At 31.0% G+C, this 27,221-nt stretch overlaps 1 protein-coding gene across 3 annotated transcripts in view; it reads right to left on the bottom strand.

Annotated features, from left to right (window-relative positions):
* Positions 1–27,221, bottom strand: part of LOC107449648 (macroglobulin complement-related) — a 122,029-nt gene that overhangs the window by 33,289 nt on the left and 61,519 nt on the right. For all 3 annotated transcript variants that reach the window (XM_071182069.1, XM_071182068.1, XM_071182067.1), the window contains exons 3-15: positions 19,988–20,115; positions 15,180–15,360; positions 14,890–15,058; positions 12,495–12,617; positions 11,246–11,319; positions 10,366–10,405; positions 10,160–10,244; positions 5,902–6,010; positions 5,429–5,653; positions 3,476–3,706; positions 1,750–1,866; positions 1,604–1,666; positions 524–712 (exon numbers count right to left, since the gene is read on the bottom strand). In XM_071182069.1, coding sequence (XP_071038170.1) covers positions 524–712; positions 1,604–1,666; positions 1,750–1,866; positions 3,476–3,706; positions 5,429–5,653; positions 5,902–6,010; positions 10,160–10,244; positions 10,366–10,405; positions 11,246–11,319; positions 12,495–12,617; positions 14,890–15,058; positions 15,180–15,360; positions 19,988–20,109 — 1,728 coding nt within the window. In that variant the 5' untranslated portion in view covers positions 20,110–20,115. The remainder of the gene's footprint in view (positions 1–523; positions 713–1,603; positions 1,667–1,749; positions 1,867–3,475; positions 3,707–5,428; positions 5,654–5,901; positions 6,011–10,159; positions 10,245–10,365; positions 10,406–11,245; positions 11,320–12,494; positions 12,618–14,889; positions 15,059–15,179; positions 15,361–19,987; positions 20,116–27,221) is intronic.

Here is a 27,221-nt window from a genome sequence, read left to right as displayed (position 1 = left end):
GAGCACATTTCTAATGGGGGTGAAATGTAGGAAAGTAGGTGTCGATTGGTTTACTCACCACGACCTACCCTAATATTAAGACAAAACTATTCACCTCACACCCCTATTCGAAGTGACCTTTCCTCGTTGCCATAGTACCCGCCACGACGCGAGACGGGCGTCTGGAGGAGTTCTCCTGAAAGCCGCACTATATCACAGCCCGGTATGCCCTACATCAATGTCATTTTAAGGTCAAGTGCCACTGTCCAGTATGCATTTAACCGGTGCTCTGGCCACTGATGTTTCTCCTAATCTATTCTCAGCGTATATTAAAATATCGAATAAGTATGATAATATCAATTTGGATATAGCGAATATTTCAGACATTCACCAAAGCGACTATATGATTGTTGACATTCACCAGTGAAAGTCGACATTCTCTTGATTTCGGTCATTCACGGCAACATTATAAATCAATTTTATTAATTATTCAAAAACTAAAAAAAGTATTCAAGAACGAAAGCTGCATTAAAACGATATTTACATTATTTCTTTTTATTCCGTCAACAGGGAATGTGAGACTGTCTAGAATAACTTCCCCTTCTCTGGCGACACTGTAAATGACGACAGTCGACGTGGGTGCCATCTGAGGAGAGAGAGAAATGGCGAATGTTTTTATGCTCGATGTCATCGTTTCTTGGCCAGCTGAAAGAATGATTCCCTTCGATACAACCTAGATGAAAATTATACAAATGTTTTTTTTTAAATAAATTATTTTCATGTACATCAATTCATAAAAAACAATTATATGTTATTGTTGTTGTACATACCATCATTAGAAGGGTGTTATCATTCGTTAATAAATATCGTTTAATAATATGAAATAATTTTTGTGGAAAAAGCCTTATAATTAAGAGCTTTCTTTTAAAAAGTAAGAAAACTACTTATAAAATTGCTCAAAACATTTTAAATTTCTGACACATTCAAATCCAACTTTGTTAATTAGCTGCCAAATACGATTCCCTGCAAAATTAAGAAAAAAAGCTCTTACATTTTTTCCCGCTCATACGCAGTATAAAGACTACGTTAACTACTCATATCATGCGTAGTTTTCAACGAATTTTTCTCAAATTTCAAAGCAATAATTTTGAGATCAATTTTAAATTGTTCCAAAATTTTTATTTAATATTTTCAAAGTTATAGCAAAATAACGTAAGACAAGGAAATTCATTTTTTTTTATAAAAATGTCCATATCTCTGTAAATATTTAAGCTAAGTTTACGAAATTTTGTGCAATTATTGCATATAATTATCAAAATACTAGTAATAAATTAAAACTTTATTGCTACATTTTTTAGCATAGAGTGTTCAAATTTTTTTTCCGTTTGTAATTTATTGACGGCCCCTCAAACCTCAAAATTCTTTAAGCTTCATTGATATGTATGAAAAATCACACGATTTTAAACACTTCCAAATTAATAAACTGATTTTCCAAGTATATTTTGTCTATACCCTTAATTACAAACAACATTAAATTTCAAAAAAAGTTATTCCAAACAATATAAATGTTTAAAATATTACAATAGAATCTTATAAATTAAAAAGTATTGACTCTAATACTTACAACATAAGAAAAGGATTCAACGAAATAATTTGCACGAACGTGAAAAATGATGTATTCTCCCACCTAAAAGAAAAAAAAAGTTAAAAATTCATGAGATACATGGCATTAAAAAAACATAATCTGATAAAATCTTTAAAACTGGTTACCTTTGGTTGACGAGTACTTGTGGATATGCGAAGATGTCTATTACTAACAGAATACGATGCATACACTTTCAAATGAGCTTTTGCTTGCTCTCCCGTAAGATCATCGAAGAAATATCCCTATAAAAAATTATTTCCGCAATTAATTTAATATTAACAAATGCCTATCATTTCAAACACAACAAAACTATCTATTCCAAAGGTGTCTATTCTTGAGCTATCTATTCTAAAGTTATCTGTTCTAAAGCTATCAATTCTAAAGTTACCTACTTTAAAGATATCGTTCAAACAAAATACAAGCAAATAATTTCGAAGAATGTTGTGTAATTTCAGAAATAATAATAATCGATTACTTATCGCCTTATTAAAACGAATACGTCGAACTCGAATTTTCTCTTAAGACGTGAGACGTCTTTTACATTAACTCGAATTTTCACTTATCTTTATAAAAAATTGTTTCTGCAATTAATTTAACATTGACAAATCCTTATCATTTCAAACACAACAAAACTATCTATTGCAAATGTGTCTATTCTAAAGCTATCTATTCTAAAGATATCGTTCGAACAAAATATAAGCAAATAATTTTGGAGAATGTTGTGTATTTTATAGAAATAATAATAATCTATTACTTATCGCCTTATTAAAACGAATACGCTTAACACGAATTTTCACACGAATTTCAAGACGAAAAAAAACACAGTTTTCCTATCACGTTACATCGGAAAACGATTATAACTCCATGCTGTATATTTTGCAAATGTATTTATATTACTGTCAATTCTGTTAATCTAAATTAAATATAAGTTGTTCCAATATCCCTGCTGTATATATTTTTTGAATACTTATTAAATAACTAATGTTTATATAAATCCAATTTCGAAAAAGAAAGTTAAATGTTAATGATCTATAAAAGTGAATAATATATTATTTTTAAGTTAATATAACATAAATAAGACGTTAATCTTTTAAAACAAAGAAAATAGAGCAAAATTTGCCCTTGCGATTGACCATATGTTTATAAAAGATGCTTAAAATTCCATAACATCCAAGTAATTTCCAAGACCTGACTATCTTTTCTTTTGACTGTCAGTTAAGCATGTAATGTTGCTTTAGTCCCGCACTCCTTAATAGTGATTCTCTAGACTTCTTTATCCAAATACAAAAGGGGTATCCATGAATTTTGCGTCACATTGTAGTAAGGGGAAATCTTATCTTGAAAATACGAATACTAATGTGACTCATGAAATGGTATGAGTAATTTAAAAAAAAAATTAATTTAGCTTTTTATGATCATTTCTGCAAAGTCATTTTGAAACATTTTTTTAAAAAATTTTTAGCGCATAAAAAAATCTTCTTTAAAAAATAGAGAAAACTCTTTTAGAGCTATATATTTTTCTACATTAATATACAATAATTAGATATGCATAATTCAGGGGAAAAAAGCAGAAAATGAGAAAGGTATAAGTGAGAAAGGAATCGAGAAAACTTTTTTAGAACTATGTATTTTCCTACATTAATATACAATAATCTGATATGCATAATTTGGGGGGGGGAAAGCATAAATTGAGAAAGATATAAGTAAGAAAGCAATAGAGAAAACTTTTTTAGAAATATATATTTTCCGACATTAACATACAATAATTTGATATGCATAATTTAGGGGGAGGGAAGCAGAAAATGAGAAAGGTATATAATGAAATAAATGCTATGATAAACAAATAAATACCTCTAAAACCATCAACTTTATATTTTTCATATCTTCTTTGGAAATAAATTCATTTTCTAAATCAATTCCAACTTCCCAAACTCCCGGATGAAGAGTGGACATTTTTTCAAATCGGGTACTCAGACGACGAGATCCTCCATTATAGAATTCGATGATAGGAGTTATTTGCATTCGTTGTTTCATGAGGCGTTCAGGGGGAATACCTGAACCATCTTGATAATAGGCGGCGACCTTTGAAACAAAACGAACGAAAAACGTAAGTTGTAATTAAANTCCCTTGTTTTAAGCTGTAGAGAACTCCTGAAGAGGATTGAGTGAAGTGTTGCATTTCAATGGGTCCCATCCCATTGTGGTCTTCGAGGAAACGAAATGGCTGACTTTTTGGCCAAAAAAGGAACTTACATTCTTCAGAGATCGTGTAGAGATCTGTCCTTCCATTCCGCTAAACTTGAAATAAAAAGAATCTTCAAACAATCATTCCATTGTTTGGCCTCTCACGCTGCTACAGATAAGTCCTGGAAGGTGCTCTGCGGAACTCGCAGTGTTCCGGATTCACCCCGTGCTTCTGCGGTAGACATGTTTATACTTTTAACCGGACATGATTGTCTACGTTCTCATTTATTTCGCCTCTAACTGATTACTTCATCAGATTGTCTTTTACGTAACTCCGGACAAGTCATGACTGCTGCGCATTTGGACACGTGCTCTGCCCTAAAAGACTTTGACTGTATTATTAAGAAGTACTGGAGAGCTAGAAACCTAATGACCTAATAGGCAATGGCTAGCATTTGTTCAATAATAATAAATTGTTTCAATTGGATATCTACAAGTGGCGTCAGCATAGGCATATCTTGGCATTTGTCGGTTTAGAAGCAAATCAGGTTCTACACACATGCGTAACGTCGCTTACAGGTATCCAATTAAATCGGATTTAAATCCAAGATTACATATAATCACTTCAATTTTTCTCAAGTTGCAACAACCCCCAATTGGTTAATTTGAGAAACAAAAACAAATTGTTTCACTAATTATCAGTAAGTTGTTATTTTCAGCCGCGATTCCTCGAGTAACTGCTTATTTGTAAGAAAGTAATGTTTGCCAAGTTATATATTCGGAACATAAAAGAGCATCATTTCATTTTATAACACTAAAATTTCAATATAAAAAATGTTTTATCAAACTTAACTTTTTATTTATTTGCTTGGCGGGAACATTAAATGTACAGTGCAAATTTTATCTCAAATAAATTCGGAATTAGAATAATAAATTCTGATTTTATTGTTCTTTAAAGCAGAAGTAATAAAAATTAGCTATTTTTATAAGCCAATACGGTTAAATCATATTATGAACGCAAAATTATAAAAGTGTTACGTGAAAAATTTACTATACATTTCGTACTAATAAGGAAAAAAATAGTTTCTACTTTCATAAAAATGCCGGTTGAGATATTTCAATCCAGTAAAGCCTCGTTAAAACGTATACGCTTAACACGAATTCTCACTTAAGACGAAGGAAAACAGTTTTCCTATCACTTTATCTTGGAAAACAATTAACAAACGATTAAGACGAACATAAAAATTCCCCTTTTAAGAAGAAGTAAATTGTTTTTTTTCTGTATGGGAATGAGAAGAAAGACTGCTACATATCATAATAGATTCAAAATCTTGAATCTATTCTAAAGTTATCGTTCAAACAAATACAAGCAAATGAAAACAGTTTTCCTATCACGCTATGTCGGAAAATAATTAAAACTCCATCATTAAGAGCAAACATAAAAATACCCCGTTTTAGACGAAGTAAATAATATTTTTCTGAAAGGGAATAAGGAGCAGGATTGTAATATTATATCATAATGGAATCAGAAACTTAAATCCATTCTAAAGTCATCGTTAAAGAAATTAATTTTAAAGAATGTTGTATATTTTTAGAGCATAATAGTAATCGATTACTTACAAAGACTTTGTAAGGCATTCCAGGTTTAAAGATCTGCGGATCATCACCCAGGAAGTCAATTTTGATCCGAGAGCTGAAAACGATGGCTTCTGCAAAACCTTTTTCAATCAGATCCAAGTACCTCTCTCCAACGTGGGCGGTGACGACGATCTTCGATTTATCCAGTTGTGGTTCAAGCTCAGAAAATTCTCTCATGTCAAACTTGAAATCTGTTTTACCTTCGAACTAATAAAAAAATATATAAATAAAAATTTTTTTTATGAATAAATATAGAGATAAAATTATTTTTATGAAAAATACCGTTATATAAGGGTTTTATAAGAATTGTTTTATAAGAATTATAAAAAATACATCTCATTTTGCTGTAATTACTGAATTATTATGTTAGTGTAAAAGTTTTTTTCAGTATTCTCTGTGATAATTTTGCATGAATGCGATACATTTCGATCAAACATTTTGGTGATGATACTTACACGTCTCCAATACTGTTGAATTGAAGCAACTCTCTTACTGGTGGATTTTAGGGATTCAATCGAAGCGACTAATGTCAAATTTCCAATAACAGGAACACCACTTGTATAACTATCAAATAAAAAGAGACGTTACAGAACTTGATTATATAAAAGTTTAAATATATTCTAGAAATTCAGATACGTTATTTTATATAAAGTTCTACAAAATGTGATTATATAAAAGTTGAAATCTCTTATGCTACAGGTGAGAGTGAGGTGAGACCGGGTACCTCAATTGTGTCGAAATAAATTCTGGGTTTTAGGTTTTTCTAGTTTTTAGGTCGAAATAAATTCTGGTTTTCATATAAAAGTTAAAATCTCTTATGCTAAAGGTGAGAGTGGGGTGTGACCGGGTACCTCAATTGTGTCGAAATAAATTCTGGCTTATAGCTTTTTCTAGTTTTTAGGTCGAAATAAATTCTGGTTTTCATATAAAAGTTAAAATCTCTTACGATAAAGGTGAGAGTGGGGTGTGACCGGGTACCTCAATTGTGTCGGAATAAATTCTGGTTTTTAGGTTTTTCTAGTTTTTAGCTCGAAATAAATTCTGGTTTTCATATAAAAGTTGAAATCTCTTATGCTGAAGGTGAGAGTGGGGTGTGACCGGGTACCTCAATTGTGTCGGAATAAATTCTGGTTTTTAGCGGACAAACTCTAGAATACGGTTTACTAGTCAAAAAGGACACACAACAGTGACGTGCTGTTATTGATTAATTTACGGTGTCTGCGGGGATCAGTTTAATTTACTATATCAATTCTTTAATGTTCTTTTGTTTTTAAACTAGCCTTAGATATTGGTCATTACAGTAACGAATATTCATTTTAGACCAGCGTAATACAAGTTTCTTAGAGATTCATACCTTAACAAACAATAAGGATTTAGTTCAATAGTTCTGTTAAGTTTCAATAACCTCTGCTTTTGGGGTAAAACGGGTACTACATGGTTTTGCCTCACCTTTTCTGATGTGAGTCTCAGTCTATGCCTGGCCCACGAAAGCTACAGTGCAAGGGAAGAAGATGGTGTAAGGCTAAAAAAAGGTTTCATGGACTCCAGGACAAAAAATATTGCAGCTTCTTCCACAAAGTACAAAAAGCCTTATTTTATATTTCGTAGAATTTTTTATGACACTTTAAACAAAATTGTAGTTTTTCTATAGATATAGCGAAATTCTCAGCAATTTTCTTTAAAAAGAAGCTGATTATAAGAACTATATTTTTGTAAGAAATTCTTGCCTCTCCCCAGCAGTTCTGGGTCCCTGGATAATTCCCCCCCCCATTGAGTACGGCTAAGACAACGTAAAAAGCATGAATAATTTTTCAAAAAATTATCATGTAGAATAGAAATATCGGCTACTTTTTCACGAAAATTCCAGTGTTTCTAAATTTCCGATAGAGTTAGCATGAGTACTTGGTCTTATTCCACTAGTGGGGCTTGAAGGTGATTTGAGTATTTTGAATAAAAAAAATTATTTACAAAAAGAAGTATATCAATGACTTTTCAGGATTGATACATTATACACAACTAAACAATTAATTATTTGATTAAATATCTTGATTAAAGAAATGGCGAGACAATTAGACAGTTTAACTTCAAACACTTTAGCTTTAACAAGCTTTTGAATCTTAGCTACCCTGTCTTACCCCACTTTCCCCTATATAGTCCGAACATTTAGTCGGCTGTTCAACCAGGGCTCGAAAAAACTCAGAAATTTTACCCGTCCCCGAGGTCGGCTTGTCCAATAATGCACCCGTCCTCCGTTCAAACTAACCCGTCGCTTTTAAATAAATAAAAATATAATTTTCTCCTATTTATTACAAACATTTATATAAATTGCACAATGAATTAGTCGTTACTAGGATTACATTATACAGTAATAAAAGAAATACTAGGTTACTAATAGTAACCTAGTATTTCTTTTATGAAATAATTTAAATGACAAGGGTCAAGTTATCTGGAATGTCAAGTTATCCGAGGGTACTGCGTTTTTTAAATGAATCAAATATGACGTTTGCCAGTTCCACAATCAAGCCAATGATTTACAGAGGTTTCTGAACAGAAATCTGAAAGGGGTTTTCCATTTAGGTAGATGTTCATAATTGCTTTTAAAGCTTCTTGTTTAAGACCAGTACGTATTGTGTTTTTTTGTAAGTTTATTGCTGCAAAGCCCCTTTCAACCGCTGCAGTACTCCCAGACAGAGAAAACATCAATATATGCGCAGTATGTTGCTGTATTGTGGGTCATTTTGCTGCCTTGTAACTTACAAGACTCTTGTAAGATAACAAAAATTGAAAATGTATCACGAACATTAACGGGAAAATGGCCGCTAGCGCGGACGTCGGATTCGAGAAATTCGTTGTCCGCGGAGAATTTTTGACCGTCGAGGACGGGCGGAGGGGCTGTTTTTCGAGCCCTGTGTTCAACGACAATTATAAATAAATAGTCTGAATGAGCCGTCATGGCTCAGGGGATACAGCAATCACCTTGTTCGAATCCCAGCAATGGCCGATCGATAGCCTGGTCGGTAGGGCTCTGGGCCCATATCCAAAAGGTCGTGGGTTCAATCCTCGCCGGCCGAAGACTCCCCGTGTAGTAAATGGTGACTGATGCACGTTAAATCTGTCGAGTCTCAAAGTCCTCCATGTTCCCACAACAAATCAATACCTCTGGGGGTACTGCTCCAGGAGTTTCCTTGTCTTCTGGATTGGTTCAAAATTACAAGGCTGCGGAGTTCAACGTAAGTAGTCGTAAACCCATGAAATTGGTTTGGCTGTTCAACGACGGTTATAAAATAAAATAAAATGGCCGATCGATATGAATTAAGCATCCGGGTTGTACCGACCACAGTGCTGATGTAAAATAGCCTCAGTGGAAAAACGGATACCGGGTGAGAGTCCTCTTGTCGCCAGGCTAACCGTGGGAGGTTTTCGTGATTTCCCCCTCCATGTAACGTAAATGCGGGTTAGTTTCTTCCAAGAGTCCTCCACGATAGCAAATTTCTCCCAATACTTGATCCAGGAGATCCTCTGTCTTCTGGATTGGGTTCAAAATTACAAGATTACGGAGTTGAACATTAGTAGCCATAAACCCACAAAATTGAGTCGGTGGTCCAACGACGATTATAAAATAAAATATATAGTCCAAATGTACCACTATGTGGTATAAAAATTCGATAAAACGTGATTATATCAAAGTAAAAACATATTGTTATATATTATACAAAAGTTTTACAAAACGTTATTATATAAAACTGTTACCACTGATTGATCATGCAAAAACAGGTATGGCAATTTCATAAGTAGGCTATTATTTTACACATTTATTCATTTTTACTTCTTTTTCAATTCAGTTCTAGGTTTCCAATAATCTTTGCTTAGCAACGACCCAAAAATCAATGACCAAAACGGTGCACTTTGGAATTGATAATATTTACTTAATAATAATTCTTGCGTAAAGTGCAAACAATGTCTTGAAATGAGAAAAAACAAATTTTTCTTTTCGATAATAAAAAACTGAACACATTATATAGATTTATGGTAGTTATTCTTATGTTTCATGACGTTACTTTTTAGAGCAATGTTTCAGGATACATTTTTTTTTATTTTTCAGAACATACTTAGTTCCGAACTTGCTATTTTAAAAACTCGCTAGTTCGAATTTTTTTTTAGCGTCTCTTCAACTTTGAGATATCGAAAATATACTATATAATTATAATTTCAAAATCATTTAAAAAAAATCTTAATTCTTGAACCCACTTAAACCCTTTATGAAACCTTAGAACCAAATGCTGTTCCGCAGAACAGCATTTGATAACATGCTGCAGTAAGTCACAAACCCATGTTACTCAAGTCTTAAAATTATTATGAATCTTGACATTACTTGCCCCAACATTATATCATCACAATTCTATATCTCATCTGGAATTTTCATATACTCCAAAATAAAGACCGATTTAAAAAGTAATATTTAATAAATTTCTCTTGTTGTGGAGACAGAGCTCATGAAATAATATCACATGATGAATTCTTGCAATGCTTTCAATAGTTGAAATGTAAACTCATTCACAAACAGATGAGAAAATCATCGATGAGAAAACATTACAATTGAGTACTTTATGAATAAAATATTTTTTTTGGAACAGTTCTGTTATTTAATAGCTACGCCTCATATATTTTCACTAAAAGGCTCTGGAGAAATGTACAAAATGAAATAATACTAACTTGGCTTCTACCGTTCCATAAACGAATGGTTCTGTATCAGTAAAGAAAGAAGGCATTGTGACATTTACTTCAAATCTCGTTTGATCTGAAAATAAACTTTTTTTAATTTTTGCATTTAAATAGAAGTAAATTGAAAGAAATTAGAGATAATTATTCGTGCTTTTTAAAAGATACTTTGGAGCTAGATTGAAACTAGTATTACTTACAATATTCCTCAACCAAGAAATTATGTTCTTCAACTTGTCCCTAGAAAATTAAAAATAAATAAGTTTGAAACTAATCGAAGAGAAGTGAATGTTTTAAAAATACCCCTTATAGGGAAATTGATTTAAAGCTAAATTTAAAAAAAGAATGTCTATTTTTAGACATTTGCCTTTAGGCTTTTGGTTTTTGACCAGAGAATCAGATCCGGTTTGATATAGAAAGAACAGAAGCTTATTCGAAAACAACACAGAATAAATACAAAAAGGATAAAAGAAAAAAGAGATTAATGAAGAAAATTAAGAAAAATAATAAGTAATAGAATTAATAATAATAATAATACTCACACTATTGCATTGATATATTTGGCTAATTTGATACAATATTAGAAAGCACTCTTTTTTGCGGATATAATCGTGTGAGCTGATGACGAGATTATGTCTTTCCCTTATTTTGTTCTCCGGCTTTTTAATTTTTAAAAATATTATATTTTTAATAATTTTTTCTTCTTTTCTTTTTAAAAATATTCATACATTTTTTCATGCTGGATATTAATATATTTTAATATTTATATATTTCTCCATGTCAATATTGAAAATGACTGCAGCCTCTCAGCACATAATATCACAGGTTTTTTAATTCGAATTTGAAAGAACATTTGATTTAATTTTAATGATTTTCACATTTTAAAATCTTCAGGCAGTATGAAAAATTGCGCCCCCTTCAAATTTTTTTAAAAAAAAACTAGTTTTATTTTAGAAGTTAGAAACGACATGATTGAAACTTAAATCATGTTTTTTTCCTCATGTTACATAAATATATTCTAAAACTAAATACATGTTAGTGTTTTAAGAACATTCTTCCTTTATTATAATTGCTGTTTACCTGAGCAATAACTTGTAGCGTCCATTTGCCATACACAGGTTGTTCTGATAGTGGATATTCCAAGCTTACAGCTCCTAAAATTCAATAATGAAACAATTAATTTCTACAAATATTCTTGACAATATTAAATACATTAACTCATAAAAGACAGCTGTGTAACTCATACAGTTAGAGCAAAAATATCTATGTAATAGGTCTCCATTAAAAGTAAAATAATTTCGATTTTTTTTTATGAAATTGAAAGGTTATTTTCTTATTGTGAAGAAATATGCCTCAAAAAACGATTGAGCCGACAGGACTGGTGGTAGTCAGGGAGCTAACCCAATGCCTCCTAGCACAGAAAGCCTCCACACGGTTTTTTATAGGTAGTCCGATCAGACCACTATAAAGGTAAACCAGTTTACGAAAGTGCCTTTTAATAGAAAATCTAGTAAAAATAAAAAAGTGGTAGAGAATATATGTCTAAAAATTTGTTTAATTTATGAATATGATTGACTTGTCTTATTTACTTGTCTACCACTACAGATTCAACTCTCAAATATATATGATAAATTTCGCTCAGCAACTTTTATAATAGATTTTGGGTTCATGCGCAAAACCGGCTCATTTTTTAAATAGTCTGCGCAGACTACTTATGAAAAACCGTGTGGAAGCTTTTTGATGTAGGAGGTGATGGCTAACCTCGCATTAGAAAAGTCCTGGGTTCGAATCTCAAATAAGGCATGGATGTTCTATCATTTGCTGTACTATCCATCCTTACTGTAGGAACAACGTTGGTCCACCTAATATGGTGCCCCTGAAAGAATGGTCAAAAAATTCACCTTACTGAATGACAAGTGTCAATCGGGTGGGTATTGGGAAAAAAAGAAATGTTTAATTGAGCCATTGTCCATTCTGGTTCAAAGTCTTTTGCTATTGTGACTATGCAAAGAGTTTGCAAAGTCTTTGCTTGCGGAACATTGCAGTAAACAATCTATTTCGCTTTCCCAGATATGAAGCACTTGAAAAATGTTTCTTGACGTTTGAGAGGCAAATCACAGACGTCAACACAATGTCGCAAATTTCTTTCCGTAAGAATTTGAGGATGAGGAATCCATAGATCGAGTTTTGAGATAACACCAGATAATGTATAAATTTCATAAAATATAATTAAAAACAATTGGAGAATTTTAATTAAATCTAACGATACTTTAGATTGAGCTCAAAATGCCAATACATTTGTACAAACAAATAAGTATGCCATACGTACCAAGATTGGTTTGTCTTGAGAGCCATCGCCGAACTATGGTCCTTCTGGGATCTAACATGACCAAGTCAACTGCATCTGGAAATGCTTTCAAATCTGTCGTAATTGGAAGAGCTCGAAAACGAACTGAAACAAAAAAAAATCATTTTTAACAAAAATTACTCTCAGAAAAATAACGAAGAAAAAACTGGATATAGCTACTGATATCTTTATAATGACATTTAAAGCGAGAAAACAGTCTTCAAATGTAAAGCGCATGTTAGTTAATGGGCTATGTAAGTTGTATTGTTAGATTTTGAGATGCCACAGCCTGAAAGAAAAACATTGACAACAAAATTAACGACTTATTTAAAAAACTACTTCACCATATGGTAGAAAGGAATGATATGTCGATTTTAAAATCTTTATTGTTCAAAGTCGATGCATGAATTCAATACAAGAATCACTATTTAAAGCTATCGAACAACTTTCCTTAAAATAATATTTTAAATCTGATGTAATCACTCTTAAAACGACGTTAAAGAACAATTTAAATATTAAAATGTATTTAACTAAATTCAATATTTTTTAAATAAAAAAAGGGACTTTTTTATGCATTTTGTATACCGCAGTTTCTTACATAATTAACCTATCAAAACTGACTCACTTTATATTTGTAGTGCTCACCATTAAAAGTCAAACATTACAGACATATATTATTTTATTACAAGGACACTAAGATATGTATTGTTGCTATGATAAAATCGTCGGAACTGAATATATTTTAAATACTTTTATGTAAACTCTAATTTGATATTGTCCAAATTATACATATCTTTTTTTGGAGAAAAAAAATTAGATGCGGCCATGAGCACAGAAAAAAAAGTTTTAAGTTTTTTGCCTTTGATCTAAAATTACTATGAGTAATTCAAAATAAAGAGGACAAAATGAAAGGGAAAGGTTATATGGGGGAAAATCACATAGGAACATGGGGTCACAAACGCTATCCAGTGCCACTAACGTCAATGCAATGCGAATTTCCAAACGTATTCTGAGCAAGTTTTTAATATCTCCTGCAGTAGTATTGATCTCAAAATTTGTAAATATATAATATGCGTGGTAATACTGCATAAATAAAAAAATATAAAACTATTTTTGCAAATTGTCCTTGTAATTTTACATATAGTTTGCAACGTTCTTTAGTGACTCTGGATTGCGTTTACGACTCCATGTTCATTCTATGTGATTTTTGATTATTTTAACATATCGGCTGATAAGTTCCCGGTCTATTGAAGTAAACACAACTTTTTTAGTAAAATTCAAATTTATTCATCAACATAGTCTCCTTTAAGAGATATACAATCACTCCATCGCCTCTTTAACATCTCTATACCTTTCTTAAAAAAAGAACCATCTTTGCCCTTAAAAATAGACGTTTTTTCGGCAATCACTTCCTCATTCGTGCTGAATCTCTTACCCGAGAGCATTTTTTTCAAGTCTGCAAACAAGTAGAAGTCCATAGGAGCCAAATCTGGTGAATAGGGTGGGTGCGGGTGAATAGGGGTGTCTGACACAACGTTAAACAGCTCTCGGAATCATCAATTCGTTGTTATTTTTGGTCAACCGTTAGCACATGCGGCACCCACTTCGAAAACAGCTTTCTCGTGAACAAATGGTCGTGCAAAATAAAGCCTACACGCTCTTTTTGATATATTTAGAGTATCAGCTATGTCATGCAACTTCACCTTGCAGTTTTCTATAACAATTTTGTGGACTTTTATTATGTTTTCCGGATTAACCACATCTTTAGGGCATCCAGAGCGTGGCGCATCTTCAACATTTGTGCGATCACGTTTAAAATCAGCAAACCAGTCAATAATGGTCGATTTTCCTGGTGAAGAACCCGGATAACACTTATCGAGCCAAGCTTTAGTTGCTACCGTGTTTTTTCCCATTAAATAACAATCCTTAATAAGAACATGAAATTCTTTTTTATCCATTGTTTCAATAATATAAATTGCTTTTCGATTAAAATCACTGTAACTTTAAAATCAATCGGCAGATCGTTGTAAAATTTTGACACCTTTTTATTTGAAGGTTAGGACTTGCTAAACAAAATACTAACTCTGCATTTAGGGTGCCATCTGTATGTCAGACCGGAAACTTATCAGCCGATGTGTTAATATGCCTGCTTTGGTTCATTTTGTTCATGTTATTTTAAATCCCCTTGTATGTGTTTAGTTCAGTTACTTATATGTGCACGAAACAAATTTTTATTCTGCATCATGCCTCTTTTAGTTTAAATTTTGAAATAGTAGTTGAAGATTATGGTATAAATAACTAAGATGACAATTTTAAACTCATATAGCAAAACTGAAATGAATATGGATTCCTAATACTTTCTAGTACACATAGTTACCTGTTTGTCCTTGTTTATAGACTGGTCGATCAGTTTGTATAAATATTGTCATCGACCTCTGAGAAAAAGTCAGCCTTGTTTCGTTAATGAAAGCTGTACCACCAAGGACCCCATTCACATTGCCCTCAACCCTGAGATTGTATGAGCCTTGAACACTTGTAGTAGGAACCTGAAATCGAATTCAACAGGTGATTAAGATCCAATTCATAAAAATTCTTCTCTAGATCTATAAATCGAGACATTTTGGATGCTTTGAATTAGTTCTCGCATGAAATTATATCAAAACTTACTTTTAGTAAGAGAGTTTCAGGCATGTCTTGCTTCACTTCTTGCAGAGCAGTCGCAAGTTCAACTCCATCTCGCTGGATAGAAGCTCTAACTGTTATCGGGAACATTGTGTGAAACACACTCACTGTCACTCGATAAACTTGTCCTGGACGGACCATTTTAGAAGCCATGACAAAATATGTCCTGGAAGTTAAATAATTAAAAAAATTGAAAATAAAAAATTAATTAAATAAAATAAGTTAATTTAAAAAATTGAACAATATTTGAATTTGAATTTTGAACCCTAGCAACAAATTTATCTTAGGCCTAGTAGAGCTCAAAATTGTCACGTACTGTCACTCGAAAAACTTGCCCTGGACTGACCATTTTAGAGACCATGACAAAATGTGTCGTGGGAGTTAAATTAAACGACTTATAAAAAGAAAATAACTTTAATTTTGAGTCCTAGTAACAAATTGAGCTTGGTCCTAGTAGGGCTCAAAATTGTCACTCAATAAACTTGCCCTAGACGGGCCATTTTTAAGGACAAAGCAAATTATGTCCTGGAATTAAGTAAACGACTTATAAAACAATAGAACATTTATTGAATTTAAATTTTAAATCCAAGTAAAAAATTTATCTTGCCCATAGTAGGGACCGAAATTGGCTCAACAAAGGCACCACAAGAACAAGAAACATATAGGACGAAGATTTGGCTTTCTAGATTTTGCTCCAATGGATCTAGATAGAGTAAATATAGGTCCTACTTAAATTGAGTAGTAATATTAGTTGTTTATTTACTTCGCACAAGAGCTGCACAATGGGCTATAGGAAACTGTCTGGGAAACTTTCCTGAGGATTATCCGAAGACATGCTATCACAGTTTTTATCCTCTGCGGAGGGGATAGCTCCCCCAATTTAGTAGCCTAATGACCTGCGCTCGAAGTTGAGCCAGTATCGGCAGCCAGTGATGCTGGACTTCTGTGTTCTACTGGGAACTGTGACTTACGATCAGTTCACTATGGGAAGCTATCTGAATTAAAAAGTAACAAATAAATGTAGGACGTATCGGGACATATCTCTACAGGCTTAGTAATGTCTGTAAAACATCTGAAGACTTAGACAATTTTTTGCAAGCATTTGGTTGAGATTTGGCTAAGATGTTCACGTTTTGGTTCTATGGTTGACCAAGTTTAGTTGCTACTTGGAATATTGAGCATTAACCAGAAGAATTTTCAAGCAGCTGTCAATGTTTAAAGAATGCGTAAATCACAGATGTCGGAATATTTATATTGAGTTTCCAGAACAAAATATTTTAGTGTATTGCTGCCATTATAGGAATAAGAACAGAAATTGGATTTCTATGGAAATAAATATTTATCAATGAACTGAATTGGAATAAAAGTTTAAGTCATTAAATGTGGTACTTTTATTTTAAACTTTATTTCATTTATTTTGACGTTAAAGAGAATCCTGTCAAGCCAATTTTTACCTAAAGCCATAAATTTGACTATAGCTAATAAATTATATAAATAAATAGATAATTAATTTTAAACAAAATATTGTTTATCACCAAAAAGTTTATTCTTTTGTTGAAATAGTTAGCGAGCCTAATACAATTATTAATAAAGGGCATACTTTTATCTTTCTCCTACTCTCGCTCCACGTTAAGGTTTATAACTATTTGTTTATTGTTTAACATGTTTTACGTAATATTCATTACAACTTTCTGCAAAAACATGCATTGTTCTTGATCTTTATGTATACAAAACAAATTTACTTTAACTACGCGAATCACGATGTTAATCTATTGTGTTTAGTTAGTTTGACGTTGCACCCAAAAGAAGATATTCTTGTGAAAGCTTTGTTCATTCTTATTATAATGCTAATTCGAACTGAAGAAGTAAGAATGTAGCTGCCTTGTTCAGGATTTTCAAAGTATAGAAGAATTACAACGAATTTTAAATCTTGATTGCATAAAACTGTTCTTTGAAGCAATATAATTTGCTGAAATGAAACGAATTTACTTAATCTGAATCAAAAACAAAAGAATAATTTTTTTTTTAAATTTATGTAATAATTTTTTATATTCTACACAAAGTAAAGGAAGATAATATTTTCCAATAAATCGAGGAATTTCTTTCCCGATAGAAAAAGTCAATAAGTTTTATATGAAAATTCAAAGTTTTTAATTTACCCATTATAATAAGAGTCTTCATAGCTCATATTGATAAAATTCTAGTCTAAAAACACACGAAAAGTCACTTTTGGTGTGCTACGTTTAATTCACGACTTTATGTTAAACAAGAACAGTTTTCAAACTTTCAACTCGATCAACTTTTCAAAAAGAAAATGCCTTTCTTTTATTTAAGCATTGAAGTTCTCTTGAAACTTTTTCTTACGTTGTTAAAATAGATTCAAACTATTTATTCACTTTTTAAATGAAAAACGATATGAATGCATTTTACATCAAAAATTAGTGATGTATATTATATATAGAGATCTAAAAATAGTCGTGTTACATCTTATTTCATTAAAAAAATAACAGAAAATAAGGTAACAAAATTTTCCAATTTAATATTTTAAAAGCAGTTTTAAAACAAAAAAACAGACGATTTTTATTTTAACATTATAGGATATCTTAATATAAATTAGTGACAAAAGATGACGTAGATTGCTATAAACCCAACATGCAAATGTTTAAAGAGCCCAGAATAAAGTCGATTTCATAGAGTCATTAGTAAGAATTATGATATCGCAGTCAAAGAAAAATCTTGAACAAAATACTAATTATCCCTGGGAACTAAGAATCAACCGCAGTGGTAAATGTACACCAACTAATAATTAATTGATGTAAAAACTACTCATTAACCTGCACTCATTGGTCATTTTGCAAGGGATTCTTCTGAGCACGTACGGATAATCTCATGAAAAGCTTTTACAATATTCTATAAGCATGAAATATCGACAACCAGGCTATTAAAACGTTTGAACAAGTCATTTATTATCTTCGAAATATAACACTGATGTTTATATTCAGTGGTAGGGCATAGCCTTCGGGGAATACAATAATGCAATGAAATACAATAAAGGGTAGTTTTCTACCTTCTGTACATTTTTATTTGGGCTTATGATTCGCAGGTACTTTTGCAACGCAAAGCATAGGATTTTCTTTTTGACATCTTTGCTTTTATCTAGTAATTTGGAGGAATCAAATTAAACCATTCAAAATAAATTCTAAATCTGCTGGAGTCACGTGGTAAGAACGTAGTTGCAGTAATTTATTTACGTCACACCATATCTGCACAACGAGCTATATGTCTGGTAAACATTCCAAAGGGCGGTCAATGCAAACACAATTTTGATCCTCTTTAGAGGGGAAGGCTCCCCCTTTTTGGTAGCCCGACGCTCTGTAAAAAATTCCGTACCAAATCACGGTAAAAAAAGTACCGGCACTCAGGGTGATGGTACATTTTACCGTAAGATCCACTTTTAACGGAACAAAAATCTGATATACCGTGCTTTTTATAATAATAATTACTGTAAAATAACAGAATCGTTCTATTGAAATAAATATTATACTTAAATATATATTAAATAAAATTATGGTACAATATTTTTATGGCAAAAATGGATTTTACGAATGATGCATCCAAATTGTCGATACATTCTTACCGTAATTTTTACAGTGCAGTAAAGCACTTTACGGTAGAATAGTTTAACGAGGACAAACGCACTACACCCATGGTTCCTTCGCAGTTTGATCAAAGTGGTCACCCACTCGCTCGCTTACTTACTATTGCCAGTTATGTTTGACTTCGGTGTTCTAGTGGGAACGGTGTCTTACGATCCATTCATTGCGGGAGCCAAGAGGTGAAAACGAATTCAGACAACATAAATGAGAACTGCAAAAGAAGTCGGAATGGATAAAACAGTGAGGCGGCACAAGCCACTGTAGCGCAAAAGATAAAGCGCTCGCTTCCCAATGAGATGACTCAGGTTCGCATCCCAGCTATGGCTGAGCTGCACAAATGCTGCTTTCGACTCAAACCGACCACGATGTTGGCGTTAAATGTCCTCTGTGGTAGACGGATCATGGGTAAGAGCCCCCTAGCTATTTGGGTAACCGTGGGAGGTTTTTTCTCCCCATGTAACATAAATGCAGGGGAATTTCAACAAAAACGAAGATTGATTCATTTCAATGCCTGATCCAGAATTTCCCTTGTTTTCTAGGTCGTCATCATATTTGCAAGGTTACTGATTTGAACATTGATGATTGTAAACCTAAAATTGGCTCAACTGTTCATTGATTATACACAGGTGAGACAGGTTAAAAACCTGACTACAGTTGGTCATTTCATATACTCTTTTGCAGGGTAGCACCGATCACAGTATTGACGAAAGTAATTAGAATAAAAAAAAAACAGTGACAGAAGGAGCATGAGTTAGAGTGTATTTACCGCTAAGCTTGCATTCGTAGTTTCGCTCGCTATGTAATAAAAGCGGATTACTTTTACACAAAATGTCCTCAACAATGGCAAATTATAACAGTTGCTAGATCCAGAAGTTCTTTTGTTTAAACTAACTGTTTCACAATTACAAGACCACAGAGTGGAATTATGAGATGGCAGCAAATCTTATATGACCGCTTTTTCAACACTGGTTAGAAAATAACTGTTAAATTTTACCACTAAAAATTTCGCATTTCAAAATTTAAATATTTAAATATTTCGCCCTGATTTCTTGATAAAATTCAATTCAACAATAAAACTCATTGCTAAAGTTTAAAATTTATATGATAAAATTCATATTTAAGTAGATTTATACTTACGGTTCATTTTTATTTTTGTTGAGACGGAATTCGCCAGGAAATTGAGGATACATATCATATGAAGATTGGCAAGAAACTGATGTTATAATAAATAGCAAGAAAGAAACAAATTCAGGAAGCATTTTGACCTAAAAGAAATCAAACAAAAATATCAATATCTTTCTCAAAACTGAGTGTTTGTGTTATCGTTATTGCATAAAATTCAATATTCAATAGAGTCTTAATAGAAATTATTATTTCACACGTTTCTTATGCATTCCGTAGAAGATTAATGACTAACAGGAAAAGTATGAAATAATTAACATTCCACACATTAGGCATTCTATTAAAAGACTAATGAAATCCTACAAGCACTCAATGCAATTAGTCAAATTATGTAATAATTCTCATACTTCATACTTTGTCTAAAGAGCGTTTGTCATTCTTGAAAATGTCTAGGGATTCCATATGAGAATTATGATTAGGTATAGTATATAATAATTCTCATATTTCATACTTAGCGTCAAAAGCATTTATCATTTGTGAAAATGTCTAGGTATTCTATTGAAGGATTAGGTATAGTTTATAATAATTCTCATATTTCTTACTTTGCTTAAGAGCATTTGTTATTCTTGAAAATGTCTAAGCATTTTATTGAATGATTGGGTATAGCACATAATAATTCCATATTTTATATAAAATGCCAGGCATTTTATAGAATTTATATATTTAAAAAACATTACAGTAACATATGCTTTAACTTAACAACACAAATGGCTGTATGTAAAGACATTTAAAATAATTACTACTATTGTAGTGAAGTTTTTATTAAACTGATATACTAAAGAGATTTTTTAAACCGTCAAGTTAATGACGAACCAACGGAAAGTCTTTGGTCAGTATAATAAGCCACATTTTCGAATTGTTCTGGTTCTGCTCACATTTTCAAGTTCAAATGCTTTTGNCAAATTTTTATAATTATAAGTGAAATTAGACTTAAAACAATGGGTAAAATCAAAATATTCAAGGAGCGAGAAAAAGCGTATGCAACAGAGGCTACCAGCTGTTGCCAGTTAGTTCAAATGCTTTTGTATATTATTCTGTTATATAATAAAAATTCTGAAATTTAAATTTAATATCTTAGAATATCTTAGAAGAGTTAGATATTAAAAAGTCATTAAAAGTCATATTTTAACGAGGACCAATACCGCACACCCTCGGACCCTTCGCAAACTGATCCAAGTGGTTACCCACCCGTATACCGAATACAGCCAGTGATGCTTGACTTCGGTGATCTGCAGGGAACCGTGTCTTAACGGTCAGTCCACTGCGGGACAAAATATTATTATTATTATTGAATATGTAAACATATTATTTTTTAAAGCATGATTATTACTTTTTTAAAGCATTGTAATAAGAAAAATAAATTATTTTAAGTTTGCAAACTTCCGATTGGTGGTATAAATCCTCAGCTTTTAATTAAAACGACCGCATCAAAGCAGCGTCGTACTCTTCGTGTTTAGATTTGCTGCCGTAAGCGATGCTTTTAAAACTTACACGTCCACTGTTGGTTGCCAAATGTACTTGGAACTTTTGTCTACTCTAAAATCATTCAAAGACAAGCATTTTCATCCACTGGCATCTTCAAAATTTAAACAAGACTTGATCAAATAAATAAAAATTGTTTATAGTTAAATAAAACAATAATATTTTTACACGTCCAATAACTTTTTCTAACTACAAGCTCAGAAATCAAATTATAAGCTTCATTGGAACTCCCGGTGTCTTTATTTGAATTCATATTTTCCAAATAATGAATTGAAATATGCTCTTAATATTCGAGAATGGTTGAAATAATTTAAAAGCTTCAGCGAAGGAATAAACCGGTCGTAATCAGTTCATAATGAGTCACCCATTAAGAAAAAGTACAATGCTTTTTGAGCGTAAAGGCATGAAAATACTCATCAATATGTGTTAACATCGTTTATTTTGTTATCGTCCGCTTATTAAACCGTTTTAAATGAAGTCTAGTATGAAAATAAATTCTAAAAAAGCGATCTCAGTTTGTGGGAATAGGAACAATGGTTGGTTACACATGAATTAACAGCAGTACCAATGGAAAAAAAAGGTAGATATAAGGGCGTTATATACCACTTCCTTCTTTATAAGACAGAACTTGATAAGAGGAGTTATATGTTTTTATATCAACCATTTGACAAACAATTGAAATATTATAGAGCTAATTTTAACTAATAAAAATACTTTTAATGAAAGATTTGGAAAAAATAATAAGTAATAGTTTAAAGATTTATTATAGGAAAACCGATCTCTATGGATAAATTAACGAAAAATTAGATTCGTAAAATCACCCGTGCATATAAAAATCTTTTGATTGAAATTTTGATGATATCGCGTGATGGTATTTTAATAAAATGTTATGACGTACCTTTGTAACACATGCTTCAATTATTAATAAACAAAAAAAGAGACTACTGTCTTTAACCGTTATCAGCATGTAAGTTAAAACGGTATTTGCCTGCAAATAATTTATTTGTCTCATATTTATCGGTATTCACTAGCAATATTTTTTAAAAGTCCTTTTTGAATATTATTTTCCAGTTTTATTAGGTTTTCAATTTTGATTATGATTAAAATTCTAAGGCTTGAAGGGCAAAGATATTCCTGCATTTTAATTTTAGGTAATTTTTTGATAATTTGAAAAATTAGTCAACTTTTCAGAACAAAATTTTGAGTATAATATAAATAAATTAATGTATTCGGAACGCAAATTAGGAGTTTTTTTTGGAATAGTAAAAATCATAGTTTTAAACCCGATATTTTGAATAGTTGCTAAGATAGACGAACCAAATCTTTCCGAAGTTAAATTTTAAGTAAAACAATTTTTTGTCTAACGGCGTTTAAATGTGTACCTATGGTTATTAGATATTAATTTATAGATTTACAATATAGTTAGAAATCAAATGCAAATATTGTATTATAAATAAAATATGGTACAAATTGTTGCATAATAAATTGTAACAACAAAAAAAAAGGGTGAATTATTTAACCACAATAAAAAAGAACATACATTTACAACTGATAATAAAAAAGTTAAAAGAAAAAAAACAGCAACGTTATTCTCCCCCTAACATTTAAATTTTCAAGATATTTATAAGAAAAAAATATGTGTATACCATTTTTAAATGATATGATAATTACTGTTTATTTAAAAAAATCTGTTAGTTACTGTTTATCTATTAGCTAATAAATCTATTAAAAATTAACGATAGACCACCGCAACACATTAAATTACTTTAGAAGTCAAACCTTAGATGCAGAATTTTTGTTAAACATATTTTCATACTTTTTTTCCTTATTCTATAATTTATTCTTTATTTTATTTAATTCCTTTTTTAATTTTATTTCTAATTTCGGTCAGAAAGAGTGAAAAATATTATATTTAGTACTTTAATAGTTCATGGTTATGAAATACAGTATGAAACACAGGAGTCTTTTTCTTGCGTAATAGTATTTTCCAAACACGGCTATTACAAACAATATTTTTTCAAACATGCACTTATTTGCAGTTATTTAGATCTAAGAGAAATAGTTAATCATAATTTAAATTTACGTAGTTAACAAAATCAATTATTGTTTAAATCTATATTTAAAAAAAATTTCTACCTACTTTTTTTTGGATTTTATATTTTAGTACAAATATAATTCCGATAATCTAACAGAATTTTTTAGTAACTATTCGACTGTTTTTTGCAATTGAAAAATACCAAAATTTTTGCTTGTAATTAGAGCTTAAAAAAATATATCAAAGGGACATTGGTCAAATAATTTTATTTTATCAAATAAAAAACTATGACAGAAGAGGTATGATTTTCAAGTTGACTAATTTTGAAATTTTTTTTTATTAGTCCTCAGCCATTGTAGAAAAAAGCAAGCCAAAAGCACCAAAAAAGAATTATAACCCGATATTAAATTAAAATGGATAATAATTTCAAGCTAATTTTTTTTCAATGAAGTTATTAAAATNCTTTTGATTGAAATTTTGATGATATCGCGTGATGGTATTTTGACAAAATGTTACGACGTACCTCTATAACAATTATTACTAAACAAAGAAGAGACTACTGTCTTTAACCGTCATCAGCATGAAAGTTATAATGGTATTTGCCTGTAAATAATTTATTTGTCTCGTAATTAACGGTATTCACAGGCAATATATTTTTTAAAATCCTTTTTGAATATTATTCTCTGGTTTTATGACGTTTTCAATTTTGATTATGATGAAAATTTAAAGGCTTGAAGGGCAAAGACATTTCTGCATTTTAATTTCAGGTAATTTTCTTGAAAATTTGAAAAATTAGTCAACTTCTCAGAACAAAAATTTTGAATGTTATTGAATATAATATAAATAAATTAATGTATTCGGAACGTAAATTTGATGGGTTTTTTTTGGAATACTTTTGTAAAAATCATAGTTTTAATCCCGATATTTTAAATAGCTGCTAAGATACCAAAGCTTTCGGAAGTTAAATTTTAAGTAAAACATTTTTTTTTCTAACGGCGTTAAAATGTATACCTATGGTTATTAGATATTACTTTATATATTTACAATATAGTAGAGAAATCAAATGCAAATATTGTATTATAAATAAAATATGGTACAAATTGTTGCATTATAAATTGTAACAACAAAAAAATGGGTGAATTATTCAACCACAATAAAGAAGAACATACATTTACAACTGATAATAAAAAAGTTAAAAAAAAAACAGCATAATTCTTCCCCTAACATTTAAATTCTCAAGATATTTATGAGAAAAAAATATGTGTGTACCATTTTTAAATGATATGATAATTACTGTTTATTTAAAAAAAATCTGTTAGTTACTGTTTATCTATTAGCTAATAAATCTATTAAAAATTAACAATAGACCACCGCAATACTTAGATGCAGAATTTTTATTAAACACATTTCATACTTTTTTTCCTTATTCTATAATTTATTCTTTATTTTAATTAATTACTTTTTTAATTTTTTTTCTAATTTAGGTCAAAAAGAGTGAAAAATATTATATTTAGTATTTTAATAGTTTATGGTTATGAAATACAGTATGAAACACAGGAGTCTTTTTCTTTCCAAACACGGCTATTACAAACAATATTTTTTCAAACATGCACTTATTTGCAGTTATTTAGATCTAAGAGAAATAGTTAATCATAATTTAAATTTACGTAATTTACAAAATCAATTATTGATGGAATTTTTAAATATATATTTAAAAAAAAATTTCTACCTACTTTTTTTTTGGATTTTATATTTTAGTACAAATATAATTCCGATAATCTAACAGAATTTTTTAGTAACTATTCGACTGTTTTTTGCAATTGAAAAATACCAAAATTTTTGCTTGTAATTAGAGCTTAAAAAAATATATCAAAGGGACATTGGTCAAATAATTTTATTTTATCAAATAAAAAACTATGACAGAAGAGGTATGATTTTCAAGTTGACTAATTTTGAAATTTTTTTTTATTAGTCCTCAGCCATTGTTGAAAAAAGCAAGCCAAAAGCACCAAAAAAGAATTATAACCCGATATTAAATTAAAATGGATAATAATTTCAGGCTATTTTTTTTTCAATGAAGTTATTAAAATTAACATCATCCACATGTTTAAATATGATAAATAAACTTCATGTTTATGTTTATGGGATAGCACTTCACATTATTTATTAAGCGTTATTATTTATTAAGGCACCAGTTTTGGCAACCACAATCATCCTTCAATAACTGATTAATTGCAACTGATTTTAAAAAAGAAGAACAATGTCCTCAGGCTGTACAAATATAAATTTATAAATTATTAGTCCCAGTAATGGAAGATAATCAATAGATAAAGGGGAATCTGTAATATCAACCGAGAAGAAAAATTGCTTAAAAAAACATGGGCGTAAGACTCGATGAAAAACACACCCAACTTCGTTTTCAGTTGTGAAGCTGGTAAGATTGATCATCAATCAGCAATATTGATCACTTCTTGTTTTGATTTAATGGAATGACATCTGTACAAGAGAAAAGAATGTTTTAATGTAAGGATTACCAATGCATAAATACCTTGAGGACACACGGATTGCACGTGCCTAGTAGAGTTTAATAATGGACTGGGTTATAAAAAACTCACTTGCCAGGCTCTAACACTCAAAATTGCTTTATTGTTGTGTAAATGTCATTTTGTCAAATCGTAATATTTCTTTCTTTCTTTTTTCTTTTCAGATTCATAAAAATTTTTATCAATGAGCCCTGCTGGCTCAGGGGATGCAGCGTTTGCCTCCTAATGAGGTGACTTGGTTCGTATTCCAGCGGTGATTGGTTGACACGAATTCTGCTGCCGGCTCGCACTTACCACAGTGCTGACGTAAAATATATTTAGTATTAGACTAATCATGGATTAAAGGCTCCTTGCTATCAAGCTAACCATGGGAGATCTTCGTTGTTTTCCTCTCTATGAAGCGCAAATTCTGATTAACTTTATCAAAAAGTCCTCCTGGAAGTCAAATTTCTTCCAATACGTTATTCAGGAGTTCCCTCGTCTTCTGGATGGGTTCAAAATTACAAGGATACGGAGCTGAGTTGAACATTGGCAGTCGTTGTTAGAATAACCTTGCCGTCGGAGAAACCACGGGATTTTTTCGAGGTTTTTCTTTCCTTGTAATGCAAATGCGGGGAAAAGTTCTCCAAGAAGGCTAGCTTGTCTCACTGCTTTCTCAGCAGTTTCCTTGTCTTCTGGATTGGGTTCAAGATTACTAGGCTACGGAGTTGAATAATGACAGTCGTAAATTCAGAATCTGGTTGACTGTTCGATGCCGGTTATAAAATAAAATAAAATGTTTATATGTAAGGTGTAAGGTATGCACACACAATTGACTTTCGAACAAATAAAGTTCAAGTTTCAAAAAACATTTAGAACCTTAAACTGTAAAAATTTCAATTCCATAGATTCAATAAAACACATTTCAATGTATTAAATAAAATAAAAAGTATGAATTAGTTACTTAGCAAATAAAGAAATTGTGTTCGTATAATGTCCTTAAAATATTAGAGGAGAAGGCTTTTCCCTTTAACCTGACCCTTATTTGCTTTGATTAAAGGATAAATATTGTGAGGATACTTTTAAAAGAGTATCTTATTAGCGCAACTGTTTCGATGAGTCTTACCTAGAAATTTCTTTACGAACTAAT

This window comes from Parasteatoda tepidariorum, chromosome 6, assembly GCF_043381705.1.
Source record: "Parasteatoda tepidariorum isolate YZ-2023 chromosome 6, CAS_Ptep_4.0, whole genome shotgun sequence".
Classification (NCBI taxonomy): domain Eukaryota; kingdom Metazoa; phylum Arthropoda; class Arachnida; order Araneae; family Theridiidae; genus Parasteatoda; species Parasteatoda tepidariorum.
The sequence above is the reverse complement of the archived record's forward strand: the minus strand, read 5'-3'. Positions and strand labels throughout refer to the sequence as shown.